Source organism: Tiliqua scincoides, chromosome 3 (genome assembly GCF_035046505.1).
Source record: "Tiliqua scincoides isolate rTilSci1 chromosome 3, rTilSci1.hap2, whole genome shotgun sequence".
NCBI classification, from domain to species: domain Eukaryota; kingdom Metazoa; phylum Chordata; class Lepidosauria; order Squamata; family Scincidae; genus Tiliqua; species Tiliqua scincoides.
In genome coordinates this window covers 213,993,168-214,007,925 of record NC_089823.1, presented here as the reverse complement: position 1 = coordinate 214,007,925, position 14,758 = coordinate 213,993,168, and the positions used below count along the sequence as shown (strand labels likewise).

Here is a 14,758-nt window from a genome sequence, read left to right as displayed (position 1 = left end):
ACTCTTCCGCAAAGGCAATCAAACATCCCTGATGTCTTTGAAGGCTGATGGCGAAGGACGTTAATTTCACATTGCTCAAATTTCTTGTTTATGGAACTAGAGTCTAAGGAAATACAACATATTTGTAACATAGTGTTCACATGTGATGCAGCAAAACCACACCCAGAACGGGTAGTCTTCTGCTGTTTGATGAAAAGGAATTCATACGTGGGGCAGAATCCAGCAACTGGTTCAGATTCCTAAGATTTTCAATGTTCATCTTTAGAAAGTCTTCAAGTATCTTCTTGTAGTGCCTTCAAAAAGGTCTCCAGGGTGGGTGACAGAGGCTTTGTGGCGTATAACACCCTGCAGGGTTACAGGTCTACCTTTCAAAGTCTCCTGTTTTTCCTATCTATATATACCTACTGCCCACCACATAGTCCAACTCCTTAATTTTTTAAAATAAAAATTCTTTCAAGCTCAAACAAAACTATCTTAATTGAGAACAATCATTCATCATATGCAGACTGTATATATTATCTTGATTTCCATAATGACATTTGGAGTGTAGAATTTTAATTTTTGATACAGAATATGGATATTCTTTGCAAAATATTCATATTCATAAAGAATATTCACTCTCTCCACTTTAATTATCCACCTACATGACTTTTTACAAGCAAGGCGCAGTGCTATTGTAACCAGCCCAAGAAGGAGAGCGCTACTAGAAACACTGTTTATCAGTTCTTCAGGCCAAATGTTTAAGTGCATTTTGGGGTGCAGCCTTAAGACAGCAGCACCAGGGGCAGAACTGTTTTTAAATAACATTGTCTTCCTGAGAAGTTTAAATTCTGTTGTGTTTGCCAATTAGTCTTCTAGAAGCATTGTCCTGTGGCATTACCCTTGGAAGTGAGCATAGTCCCTAATCTATCAACACATGTGAGAGAAATGAAACAGAAACATGTATTTCTCAACATAAATTTCAGGTGGCCAGCGTGGCTTTAATAAATACAAAAGCCATTCTTCCAAGGATGGCTTTTTATGAGGAAAATAAGCTTCCACCATTCTATATATGAAATAAATCTAAAACAAGAAACATTTTGAAAAATTAGAGCAATGAAGTGCCTACCTAGAGTGGTGTGCGCCATACAAGTGCTTCAGGGACTGCACACAGCTGTCTTTTAAAACTACATTTTGAGGAGTGTTCCGCCTCTTTTTAAAAATAATTTTCTCCCCGAAGGTCACCCAAGGCGACTTTATTTAAAAGGGTAAGAAATCACAGATTAGTTGCCTGTTTTTTTTAATGAGAGAACAGCACACATATGATTTTTCCTGTGCAAACATGCGGAGAAAGCTCCCACTTATTGGGGATAGGCTTATCTAAAATTTGCTGCAACTTCACAAAACTTTATAGGTCAGTTGAAGTAACATTCAATTAGGCTGTTAATCAAAGCAGCTATGTCTTCAGCACACATGAAGATCACAATAAGAGAAAACCCAGGATGACAAGAATTTGCTAATGTTGTTGTGATGCAGAAAACTAACAATTTCACCTTTAGGACAGCAGCAATTCCAACTGGTCCTCTGGTCCTTCTTCAACCAGTTGAAGAGAGCAACCTCACTTTTGATGAACCAATGTTTATTCAAACACATAAGTTGTGACATAAGTGTAGTATAGACAAACAATGGCTTGTTGCCTTGACCTGGGTTACAATTTCAATCATATAAGAAAACAGCAATTTCTCTGGCACAGATCCAAGTATCCCCATAGAGGCTGCTGGGGGTTTACCTGTGTTAAGGAGACGAAGGTCCCCTTACATCGAGGAAACCTCCAGCAGCCTCTATTCCTGTGCTAGAAATAACAGAGGCTGCACAGGCCCTGCTGCACAGGAATTTGGTTAGGACTGTGCTCTAACTTTTCTGCAATTTCTGGGAAGAAGGTGATATACCATACTTCTGATACAGTAATCATACAGTACATACATAGAGCCTCTTTGTTATTTCAATGGAGAAAGAAGCTTTCTGTGTGCTGTCCCCTGTGCACAACGCCATTCCCACCACTATGATGAACATGAAAATCTAATCTTCCAAAGCTTTCTTTGAAATGGTGAGTACACAAGGATTCAGTTTCGAGTTAGAGCATGTAGAGAGTTTTGTTCTGGTTGTTTCTGAGAGCATGATAGGCACTCCAAATTATAGTTTACATAATGCTACGCAAACCACCTTTCCTTCTTAAAAGATGAATGTTAAGAAACACCGGGTCAAACTGATTTCAACGATACAGCAGTGCTGTGTATAAATATATTTCTGGTGAAAAGAAGTGCATAGAATAAAATTATACCTACCATAAAAATAACAATAAGGATGAGGCAGATCCCCACAATAATTAGGAACGGTATTAAGTAGTACTCTAAAGGAAGGGTGAGCTCTGGAATTAACAGAATATGGCCTCTGTGAAGGGGAAAAAAAGACAATTTTTTTCACAATGGGCTAATTCTAACAAATAAATCTGTCTAAAAAAATATACTTCAGAAAAGCAGCATCAAGAAGGAAGACAGTATCTATGAATGCACAAGAAAAATTCACACATTTTGTTACTAAAATGTTAAATGATTTAATTAGCTAAAATATAAAAGGATAAACATCTATGATCAGCATAAGAACTGATTTCCACTCCATTCCCTCAGTAATGGAAAGTTTAACATCTTTGTTAAATCTACCATATTTTTCGCTCCATAGGACGCACTTCCCCCCCCCCAAAAGTGGGGGGGGGGAAGTGTGTGTGTCTTATGGAGCGAATACTGCAAAGCTGCAGGCGTTCTCAGGGCAGCAGAGCCTCCTTGGCAGGTGCTTCTGCCCCTGACCAGGGTCCAGCCTGTGCTCATTGGTAATGCAAATGCAAATGCAATGGTAATGCAAATGCAAATTGAAATGCAAATGCAGGCGCTCAGTGGTAATGCAAATGTTCAGCGCTTAGTGACAATGCACTTGCAGAAAAATACTACAGTACCTCATTCTACCAGTGCAAGGATGATAAAGCAGAAAAGGCTAGCATATAAAATTCCTTTTAAACTAGAGGTAGTAAAATATGCTAAGGAGCATGGAAACAGAGCAGCGGAGAGACATATTTTATTACACTATTTGGTTCAGAATATTTTTTCCCGTTTTCCTCCTCTAAAAACTAGGTGCGTCTTATGGTCAGGTGCGTCTTATAGAGCGAAAAATATGGTAGTTTTTGTCTTCTAGTAATTATTCTTATAATTAAAGAACCTCTTAGCATAAACAAAAATATGAACAGTACTTTTAAAAAACAAAAATGATTAACAATTACATAAAAGGAACTACAAAAACTGAAGCACAGATTTTGAGTTTGAACTTGAGAATTGGTATTCAAGCTTGTCCATATGCACAATCTGAAAATGCCTTGGATTCCCTCTTCCACATTTTGGAAACGCTGCAGAGATGCCATGGATTAAAAAAAAACCAACCAGAACGAACTCTCTTCAGTATATGAGAAAACCAACTTAGTCAAGAATCCAGTGATTGCTATATAGTTACACAATGTTATAACAAGAAGAATACATGCAATAATTATCTACTAAATAATAATAGGCTCAATGGCCTGCTGCACCTCCTCTTTGGGTGACTCTGATGAGTAAAGGCTGCCTCCTGAGTAAAGGGTGTCTTCCTGTCTAACCTGTGTCAAGCTGCCACATGGTCACAGCTATAAACATTTGTCTAGCATTATACCCTAGATGTCTGCTCCCATGCCAATGTGCAGTTGGGAGTTGAGGTTTGTTCAGCTGAGACCACTGTGTGCTTCTTCCAAGGTTAAGGAAGCTGACAAATCTCCTATGTGTGTGCCTACACAGAGATTGCAAAGAAGAACAGGTAGCATACCTGTACTGATGTCCTTCAAACTACCATCTGTGAAGTCACACAACCCTACCCTCCTCTCCACTGTAGCAAAAACAATATCTTTTGTACTCCTTTTTCTTCTGCTGTGGCAACTGAGAAGGAACCAAGGGAGCAGGAGCAATGCACAGTCCCTACAGATGGGTGGAGCTCATGCCAAAAATCTTGATGCTAGGCTCTACAAGTTTTCAAAACAAGGTTCTGCACAGATGACCATCTGTTCTTCCCATGGTAAGCAGATTTTATATCAATAAAACAAATCAGGTTTTCAATTCTGTCATGCATCAATAAAATAGACTATAATCAGATTCGCAATCTGTTATCAGTTAGTGCTTTCAGCTATCTTAAACATTAATACAAGTGTTTTAAGGTATAAATCAGATTACAGTTAAGTTAGTAGATCCTAACATGAGAGAAAGAGCAGTAAGTTTGCTATTGGTAAAATAACCATTGCACAACAAATATGTCACTATGTCTAACTTATTAATTAGCAGACATTCCTATTTAATCAACTTGACAGTGGCTGTTTATTTAGAACTGTTTGATTATATTATATGCTTTTAATTATTTTGTAAGCCACTTTGAGCACCTTGATTACAAGGGGTAATCAAGGGATACAAGGGATAAACAAATAAACACTGCACTCTCTGGGAGCATGAGTCCAAAAGTATATATTCTGTACACCATATTTACATGATGCATCCTTTGTTCTCAAACATTCTCAAACTGTGGGTCCGTTGCCCACCAATGGGTAATGACTCAATTTTTGGTAGTTCCTGAAACTGTCAGGGTAAATTAGACTGTGCATCAAGGGTTAAACAACCTGCTACCTGGGGGAGCACAGCTGCCCAACTACCATTATAGCCACAGAGGCTTGAGAATGTGGTAAAGTGAAACTTTTTTTGTAGGGTCCTGATGCTAAAAAGTTTGAGAACCACTGTTAAAGTGACTTGTAATATAAGATACGCTTTGAGATTACAAAATAATGACTGAAGGTTCCATGATCTACACTCAGTAAGCATTTTTCACATAAAGTTTTAAATAAGCAAAATCAATAGAATATTGTTCCTTAGCTACATAAAGCCTGATGAACATGGGGCAGGTTCCAATGTCCTTTACAGACTCAGCACTACAGCTCTTTGAAGCTTTAAACTGACACAAAGTTTTTGCAGAGTAGGCAGGGTGTAGGGGGAGACAGAGTCAGGAATGGCCAACCAGACCCTGGAACACACCCTTTGTAACACACCCTATTGTTCTCTTGTTCCTTTGCCTAATTTTTCCCTACTGCTTTTCCCTTCCTGTTCCCCATCAGTAAAATATTGCCTTTAGAAGGACAGCCACTCAGATTATTACAAATAAAATTTCAGTTTGAAACTTGCTACAGTGCACTATCAGCAAATTGAGATAAACCGCCCATGTCAAACTCTCCCATCTATGGTCCTAGTCTAAAAGCCCAATCCAATTGATGGCCTGTGGCATAAAAACAGCCGCCACTGTAACCTGTGTGGGCAAAAAAGCAGCTGGAGCACTCCTCTTCCTGTCTGACCTGTGTCAAGCTGCCACATGGTCACAGCTATCAACATTTGTCTAGCATTATACCCTAGATGTCTGCTCCCATGCCAATGAGCGGTTGGGAGTGGAGTCTTGTTCAGCTGAGACTTGCCAGCAACCTCTATGGGTCTATCACTACAGAACCGAGTGGCTCTGGGTAGAGCTTTCATGCCTGGACAGGGGTCAGGATACAGCAGAGGCTTCCTCCTTGCCCTGTCCCTGCCCTGGGCCCCTTGAAACTGATTCAATTGCATAAAGAAATATCCCTCAGAATATATCATATCACTGGGACGCAGAAGTACCTGTGATATTCATGTTATAGTAACTGACAGAAAACACACGGACTTATGGGCTATCTCAGCGGTTCTCAAATTGTGGGTCACGAGCCAATTTTTGATGGGTTGCAAAAAGGACCACTGAGCTGGAAGAAGGCTGCATGGCTAGCTTTTGGCAGACCACGCAAAACACCTGCTGGGGTGCTACCCAGAAGCCACAGCCAGCGAAGTGCTAAAATAAAGTTGCAGCTAGCTGGCACTGGCTGTCAAACTGCAAGACATTCTGGGGAGCTACCCAGAAGCTGCAAGGCACTCTAGACCACCATTGGGAAACTGCAAGGCAAACTGGAATTCTACCCAGCCACCAAGTTGGTTGTGGCACTATAAAGATTGGGAACCACTGGGCTACCTAAATCGGTATCCTTCCAAATAGCAGGAGTGCTGCATGCTTCAACTGCAACTAGTGCAGAATGCGGCGTTCCGTGTGGTTACTGGAGGTAGGTGGTTTGACTCCGTCAGTCCGCTTCTCTAGCGGCTGCACTGGCTGCCCATTCGTTTCTGGGCCCAATTCAAGGTGCTGGTTTTGACCTTTAAAGCCCTATACTGCTCTGGGCCAGGGTATCTTAGAGATCGCCTACTCCCGTACAATCCAGCTCGTCCTCTTAAGTCACCAGAGAAGGCCTTTTTACAAGTGCCGCCACCTAGGGAAGGACGTGGGGCAGCAGCAAGAAATAGGGCCTTCTCAGTAGTAGCACCAACACTATGGAATTCCCTTCTCCTTGACTTTAGAATGGCTCCCTCTCTTGTAACTTTCCGGCAAGGCCTGAAGACCCTTCTGTTTAGACAAGCCTTCTGAGTTTCTGGCCTTTTTAACATCTGCTCACAGGCCTGATCCTTTTCTAATTTGCTGCCCTATGCTCTTACCTGATTAGTTTTTATATGACTACTGTTTTTATGATGTTATGTTTTTATCTGCTTTTAAATTATGTTTTTAACTTGTTTTAACCTTGTTTTGTAAGCCGCCTTGAATCCCTTCGGGGAGAAAGGTGGGGTAAAAATAAAGTATAATAATAATAATAATAATAATAATAATAATAATAATAATAATAATAATAATAATAATAATAATAATAATAATTTACCTTAATAGCAATGATACTGAAATGCTCAAATTTGAACACTACTGTTGACAAAACTGCCCATCTAATGAAGGCTGATAAACCAGTAGAAGAAGAATGACGCCAATAACTAAAGAGAAACTTTACATACCCCCTCTCATATGTGAATTCTTCTTTCAGGGCATTAGCTGATGCTTCACCAATAAAGACAGATGGAATGTCAATTTTCTTTAAAATGTCAACTGTTAAAAGAGAAAAAAGAAAGGAAGAAAAGATTAGCAATCACACAAATTTATGGGTATAACACTTCTTATGATTATTGAATATAAGCAAATCCCTGTGCAAAGACATATTTAATGACAAGGAGCTACAGTATAGCATAAGGCAAATTGTTTCATATATCTAGGTAAAATGAGTATTTTTTTTTAGAAACTGTTCATTTGAGAAACACTTGTACAATTAGTGCAGTTTCCAGAGGCCTGCAAGTACGAACAGAAATTCAGAATCTTCTAAAAACATTTAAGAGAACATAAAACACCATTTGATGGCTATAATAATACAAAATCATTTCCTTTGCCTTGGGCAAGTTGTGCCAACTGTATTACAGATGCCATGGAGAAGTGAGGAGACAGGATGCATGAAGCACTGGTGCTTCCTGTTCTCCCTGGATTTACACCATACCCAAAGTTGTTTGAGATCAGTTTTAGAAGTTAATACTCCTGCTTGTGCTGTCAATAATCCCTTTCCTATGGTGCCATTTCAGATGGAAACAGTAACCTTTAAAAGCACATACACACCTTGCTTGAAGTTTGCATGCCAACACTGCCGTTACTAGGGCTAAGCTGGTGGTGGCCTGCATAAATCTGGTACAATCTGGCACCACGGTGCAAGGGGCATCCAAGTGTCACTGCATCTATGGTGGAGAGCCCCAGTAGGACACAGTTTTTCAGTGCATGCACACTACAATCTCCGAGTTTGATTCAAAACAACTCTGGATGTGATGGAGATGCAGAAGAGAGGGGAACCCAAAGTGCCTCATCTTCTCAGTCGTGCATGAAATAGAGCTTTCACATTGCTTGACCATGGATACCAATCTGTGCATGCAAGTCTGCCATGCATAACATCTTTCCTTGTACCCACAGTCTTTTTTTTTTCTTGATCAGATTTCTGACAAGTTTATAAGCCCCTAATCCAGCCATTTTCGACCACTGTGCTGTGGCACACTGGTGTGCCACGAATGGTCCTCAGGTGTGCCGCGGGAATTTGGGACAGGGTCATTTATTAGTAGGGCCATTGGGGGATGTGAGCCCCCCACTGATAGCACAATGTGCCTTATCAGTTGTCAAAAAATTGATGGTGTGCCTTAAGTATTTTAGTGCCTTGCCAGTGTGCCATGTGATGAAAAAGGTTGAAAACCACTGCCCTAATCCTCTAACAGGACTGGAGGTTGTACCCTGAAAACAACTGACTGAGCTCATGCACTTGTGGAAGCAAGCAGCCTGTTAACAGCCCCAATGTGTAAAAGCTCAAAAACCGACATATAGGTTATACACCTATATGTAATTTACATAACTAGTTCTATTCGAAACATTTTCAAGCTTGACATACAGAGATGACTGCCAGTTCCACATTGTAATTCCCATTTAGTTCTACCATGCTAATGCATATCCATTCACAAGCATTTTTAACAAGCAAAGTGGAACATGCAGGCCAAACATAAAATGGTTTTGACTTATGGCTGGCCTGAACAGCAGATTCCTTCGGGGCTGCTGTTATGCTTTTCTGCCAAACTGGAAGTGACAGAAATGTACCACAGTATACCATTGCCTGGCAGGTGTCTAAGAAAACAGTTGCTGCTGTGCTGTCTTCAGTGATTCTGCTAGGCCCCTGACTGCCTTTTGGACCAGTAGCAGTTAGTATTAATTTCACCAGTGCTTCCGTGTGGCCTGTGGCTATCAAGCTTACTGAATCAGTTTGCCCAATCCCTTCATTTGGAAGCATGTTTATATACTAATAGGTTGTCTGAAGTTGCTTTACAGAATTCCTGGGGGCCTGTGAGCTCTGATAGGCCATTGTAACTAAGCAGGAGGCTACTTAGAGCTCTCTGTCATCACCAGATGCCATTAGTCAGAGAGATGCTCTTGGCCACACAACTGACAGCAGCCTCAAACAAAAGGGGCAGGGTGGCTGGTGTCACCCCTTTAAAAGGGCTGCTGACACAGAAACAGGGAAGGAAGGAAGAAGGAAGAAACAGAAAGAGCAGATAACACTGTAGGAGGTAGAGCAGTGAGAGGCAGGAGATCAGAAGGCAGAGGAAGAGATAAACGAGGAGGGGAAACAAAGAAAGAAAGGCAGGAAAGGAGGAGAGCAAGTCTCAAAGGGTGCAAATGAAAAGAAGATGAAAGAACTGTTGGGGGAAAAGAAGGTAGGGCAGGCAAGCCAGACTGTTTGGGGAAACAGGAAAGGGTGGGGGAAAAGAAGGAAGAGCACTGAGAAGAAGGTAGTGACAAGTAAGATGGACAGAGAAAAGGGGAGCCACCACAGGAGAGAAAGGTTGGGAGTACCCTAAGAGCCCCACTGGATCAAGCCAAAGGCCCATCTACTCCAGCTTCTTGTATCTCACAGTGAGCCACCAAATGCTTCAGGGAGCACACAAGACAACAAGAGACCTATATCCTGGTATCACTCCCTTGCATGTGGTACTCTGAGGTAGTTTACTTCTAAAACCAGAATGCTGCACATACCCATTATGGCTTGTAACTGTGATTGACTTTTCTTCTAGAAATCTGTTCAATTCCCTTTTAAAGGCAGTGCTCTTGTCTCAAACATTTTACTCCAAGCCATTACAAACACTCCTGGTTCATTTACATAGATTCTGAAGTCAAAATTCCATCACCACTGAGAGAGCAGAATGGTTTTCAAACAGGAGAGAAGTGATACCTGTACTTACTGTCGTTGGATCCCATGCTAATGAGGTCATTGGAGTCAACATTGTGAACAATGGCTGCCTTATAGCCAGCTCTCTGCGCATTCAAAACCTGCAAGCCAAACAAAGCAATTGTTAACCTATTTTTGCCCAGCCCACAAGTATACACATTTGATCCCTGTTGTGTATATGCAATGTTGGGCAGAAATGACTTAAGAAAGAACAGCTTAAAATTCTGACTACACCACATTTTTCAGGACAACACTTTGTGCATATCTCAAACTTGGCAGATAGATCCCATCTTTCATACACAAAGATGATGCAAAATGGCCATCATTATTATTGGCAGGGTATGTGTTGGAATGGGTGGATACATGGATGATGGATACCTGGAGGATGAGACCACAGCAAGGAATGCAAGTCCCTGACACACACTTACAAGGGAGAAAGAAAAGGATTGCATGCAATGACACCACTGAGCTGATGAGCTAAATTTGCTCCCTGCTACTGGCTGACCCCAATGTTTTGGCAAAGGGCAGGTTTCAGCTGCTGTCAAAATTGCAGACCCTTTACTTTATTGTCGCAAACTTAGGGGGGTTTGGGGTGCTCAGAGTTCTTGATTCTCGAACCCTAAAGCCCTCAAGGCCCCTCTGCTCAGTAGTACTGCCACCACCCTGTATGTGCCAGTGCCTCAGTCCAGGGACACTGAGACCCTCTAGGCCAGGGGTGCCCAAACCCCGGCCCTGGGGCCACTTGCGGCCCTCGAGGCCTCTCAATGTGGCCCTCAGGGAGCCCCCAGTCTCCAATGAGCTTCTGGCCCTCCGGAGATTTGTTGGAGCCCACACTAGCCCGACACAACTGCTCTCAGCATGAGGGAGACTGTTTGACCTCTCTTGTGAGCTGTGGGATGGGGGCTCCCTCCACTGCTTGTTGTTTCACGTCTGTGATGCAGTAGCGGTAGCAAAGGAAAGGCCAGCCTTGCTTTGTGCAAGACCTTTTATAGACCTTGAGCTATTGCAAGACCTTCATTCGTATAAGTTCATCTTTAATATATTCATTTATGTAAATTTATTCAAATTTGAAATGCAAATTGATTCTTTTTCCCTGGCCCCCAATACAGTGTCAGAGAGATGATGCCAAAAACTTTGGACACCCCTGCTCTAGGCTTAACTCTATCCCTTGCAGGCACTGAGCTCCTTCTCCAATTAAAGCTTCAGTCCCCAAGTTACTAGACCTCAATGAGCACTTAGTAGCTTGCTGAACGACTAGGCAGGATTCTGAACCTTTGTCCCCAACAGACAATGAAACAACTTAGTAAAAGATATTTTAGTTTATTAAGTACATAAGGATAGATAAGTTACATAAGGCAGCAAATGCTAGAGGCATAAACATCTAGGAAACATATTGGCAATAAAATAATAAAGCTAGCTGGCTATCTCTATTAATCCCTATCTCTCACCTGGGTCAGCTTCTCTTGCAGATCTTTTAGCTCCAAGCTACCTGTGAGGCCAGATGCCCATGGTGGACTATGGGCTCCCCACGCGCAGAATGTTGTACCCAAAACTTCTGTCCAAGAAGGGACCCGGACACACCCCTTGTGCCCTCATTATTATACTTCTTATGCTAATAGTACTGAGGTGATTTCATACTTAGACTGTCCAATCAGAAACCTTTGAGGACAGAACCTTCTGGGCCTGGTTGCTAGCCCTCTTAGTCCTTATCCCTCCCAACTGGAGATCCACAGCTGCATTTCATCAGCTTGATAAGACGCCTTTCTTTCTGCAAAGGTGCTACATTCCAATGGGTTGTAATTATTGTTGTCTGTCCTTTCTGGCCAGCAGAGGAAAGACAACAATCTTTTTGTTTGTTTACTCACATTCTTGCAGCCAGGAACTGCTAGCAACTTCTCCGTCACTGACCTAAGTTTGGTTCAGGCTCCACATGCTAACCAAGGCCTAACATGTACATATTCACAACATTTATCCCCATGTATTTAACAGGAGCCACTGAGAACTGAATCTCCTGCTAGCTACAAAATCCCCATCCAAAGTTCATTTTTTGATTATGTTGGAGTGTGAATGAATCTTGGGAAATAGCTTTTAAAGACACAGAGATTAGACATGAATTACTTTAGAATGTAATGGACACAACACTACTGTTCTAAAGGCATGAATCTTGTTTACTTCAAAAGAATTCATTTTTTAAGAGCCTTTCTAACTAACCCCCTCCCTTTCAGCTAGCACTACACTTCCACATATGTTCAGTCAGCCCCATTTGTGGGTTCTCCTTCCCTTTGCCCTACATCTAAAGTAATTGTCCTCTTATCCTGATGTTTCATATGCCAAGAAAATGATTTTAGAAGGTTCTGTGTTGTGCTGATGTGGGATCAGATTTGGGACATGTGAAAGCAGTAAAAGTATTAGACACCAACTTTTGAATCTTTGTCATCAGTGTTCAGTTACAAGGAAAGTCTTCTCTCTGGCAACTATCACTAGATAACACCTAGACTGAGGCAAGATTTTATCCTATGGCAAGCACAGGAAGATTCTATCCTTGCATACCATGGCAAACACATGCAGCTTAGAGCAAGTTAAACTACAAAATGCTTTATGCTACTTTAATTGTTCTGGCTTCCTTCAAAGAATATTGGGAACAGAAATTTGGAGAAGATATTTGAAGAATGTAAAGAGAAGATACTCTTTAGAGCAGTGTTTCTCAAACTGTGGGTTGGGACCCACTAGGTGGGTCGCCAGCTATATTTTATTTTTAATATATTAGACTTGATACTACCATGGCATGTGACTGCATTTGGGGAAATATTACAGACCTGTACTTTTAACAATGACAGTAAATGGGACTTACTCCTGGGTCAGTGTGGGTAAGATAGTGAAAAATTTTCCTGCTTGATGATGTCACTTCTGGTCATGACATCACTTCTGGTGGGTCCTGACAGATTCCCATTCTAAAAAGTGGGTCCCGGTGCTAAATGTGTGAGAACCACTGCTTTAGAGAAAGGGGGTGAGCGCTATGTCCCTGCATCAGCCTGCATTCTCTTGGTCCCCTCTTGATTATGGCAGTTACTAAATACATTTGAGTTGAATGTGCTAATACTCAGGTTTCAAAACAGCCATGGGCAGGAGGTCTGGTCTAGAGGGTAGAGCCTCCGTCTGCCTGAAGATAACATCCACAAGGTCGCCAGTTCGAGGCCACCAGCACCGTGCGACCTTGAAGCAGCTGACAAGCTGAAGCCGAGCTATTCCATCTGCTCTGAGCGTGGGAGGATGGAGGCCAGAATGTGAAGCCAGATTGGAATGAAACACCTGAATGTAGTGGTTCTTGAAAGAAAGAACCTTCTTTCAATTGTAAAAATCCCTATTTAATAAGGGATTTAAATAAAGCCTGCCTATGTAAACCTCCTTGAATAAAGTCTTGAATAAAGACCAAGAAAGGCAGTATATAAATACCTGTTATTATTATTATTATTTATTATTATTATGTGCCTCAGTCACCTTGGGAGAGAAGGATGCCTTTCCACAGCCAACCAGGATGAAAAGCTTCTGTAAATTAGAAACCAAGTACATATGGGCAGAAAACATATTACTAATGTTTGTGGACTTACTGAGGGGATAGCACATTTCACATACATTTGTTTGTTCCCTTCAGCTCCCCCTCCCCCCATGCAAAGATGTTAGCAGCTTCTTCTGTATTCCAGATCACACACAATGTTCCCTGTAAATTGTTGACAATTCACTTTGCAGTTGATGACAAGACCCTTGATGAGTGCTTCACACTAAATAGTCACTTGGGGGACTTCAATATAGTACTTGAAACTGAAGACAATTTTTTCTTGCAGTGGCACCGACTAGTACAGCACAGATACCCATTACATTCTATTGATAATTATTACTCTACCCCGTTTCTCCAGGCATATCTAGAGTGAACAGATACATATGGGGATGGGGACAATCAGTGCAGACAAATATATGTATAAGGTTTTCAGTGGATGTCAGCATAGTTTGTTATATATATATATATATATATATATATATATATATATATATATATATATATATATATATATATATATATAGATGCGTAGGGAGCTCTCCATGCAATCTAGAATGATGGAAAAGCAGGGATCAAGCCCTTATATGTGAAGAGCATGGACATACATATTATGCAGACATCCAACTGAACGCATGACGTTTGCCGCTATACGTGTATTCACTCACTCTGCATATATTTAAACTGTGAGAACAGGGTTTAAGTGATTACCCAAACAAAGTAACGTCACCCAATCTTTGTCACCACTGCTGCCACATCCACTTGCTTTAGTACTGTTATTGTTTATTTTATTAGATTTTATACTCTTCACATTTTAAGCCTTCTACATTTTATTCACACTGTCATTTTAGGTGTTTTATTTTTGTTTTGTTTTTTTGCATGCACCATTATTACTTTCACTTAGCATTTGAAATGAAAGATACCATGGACAGGTTTATAAGAACAGGGCTATCAATCAAATCAGATCTCTTAAATACCATCTGCTTACCCTGCACCCATTCATTTCAATGGGAGACAATGCAGGATAACTTCCTTAGTATACTAGAAATGAAGAATTTGGGGAATAGTTACTTAAAGCCCTGTTTAGCATCAACTGTAAAAATTACACTATATTTTAAGTCAGAGAGTGTTTAACAATATATACTACTTATTGTGCTAAAGCAGACCAAGGTGTACAATTTATATATTGCTATTAATTCTGTACAATACTTCCAGGAACCTTCAAGTGTTAAGAAACACTGGCAATAGAATTGCATGTCCCACATTTATACTACTGCACTGAACAACAAAACCCATTTTTTTGTTTTGCAGTAACAAAAAACCTAGTAACAGGCTATTTTCCCATAAACATGTTAAAAAAAGACTGATGACATAGCGGTGTTAATTTGAACCATTTATTCTGAAAGGAGGAAAAAACACATGAACTCCCT

The 14,758-nt window shown here is 41.0% G+C and overlaps 1 protein-coding gene across 5 annotated transcripts in view; it reads right to left on the bottom strand.

Moving 5' to 3' along the window:
- RNF13 (ring finger protein 13) overlaps positions 1–14,758 on the bottom strand; it is an 81,686-nt gene that overhangs the window by 15,442 nt on the left and 51,486 nt on the right. For 4 of the 5 annotated variants that reach the window (XM_066621764.1, XM_066621761.1, XM_066621760.1 and 1 more), the window contains 3 exons: positions 9,789–9,876; positions 6,990–7,080; positions 2,325–2,430 (listed from right to left, as the gene is read on the bottom strand). In XM_066621764.1, the coding sequence (XP_066477861.1) occupies positions 2,325–2,430; positions 6,990–7,080; positions 9,789–9,804 (213 nt within the window). In that variant the 5' untranslated portion in view covers positions 9,805–9,876. Of the gene's footprint in view, positions 1–2,324; positions 2,431–6,989; positions 7,081–9,778; positions 9,877–14,758 lie in introns of those variants that run through there. The other variant, XM_066621763.1, reaches the window with a different exon arrangement.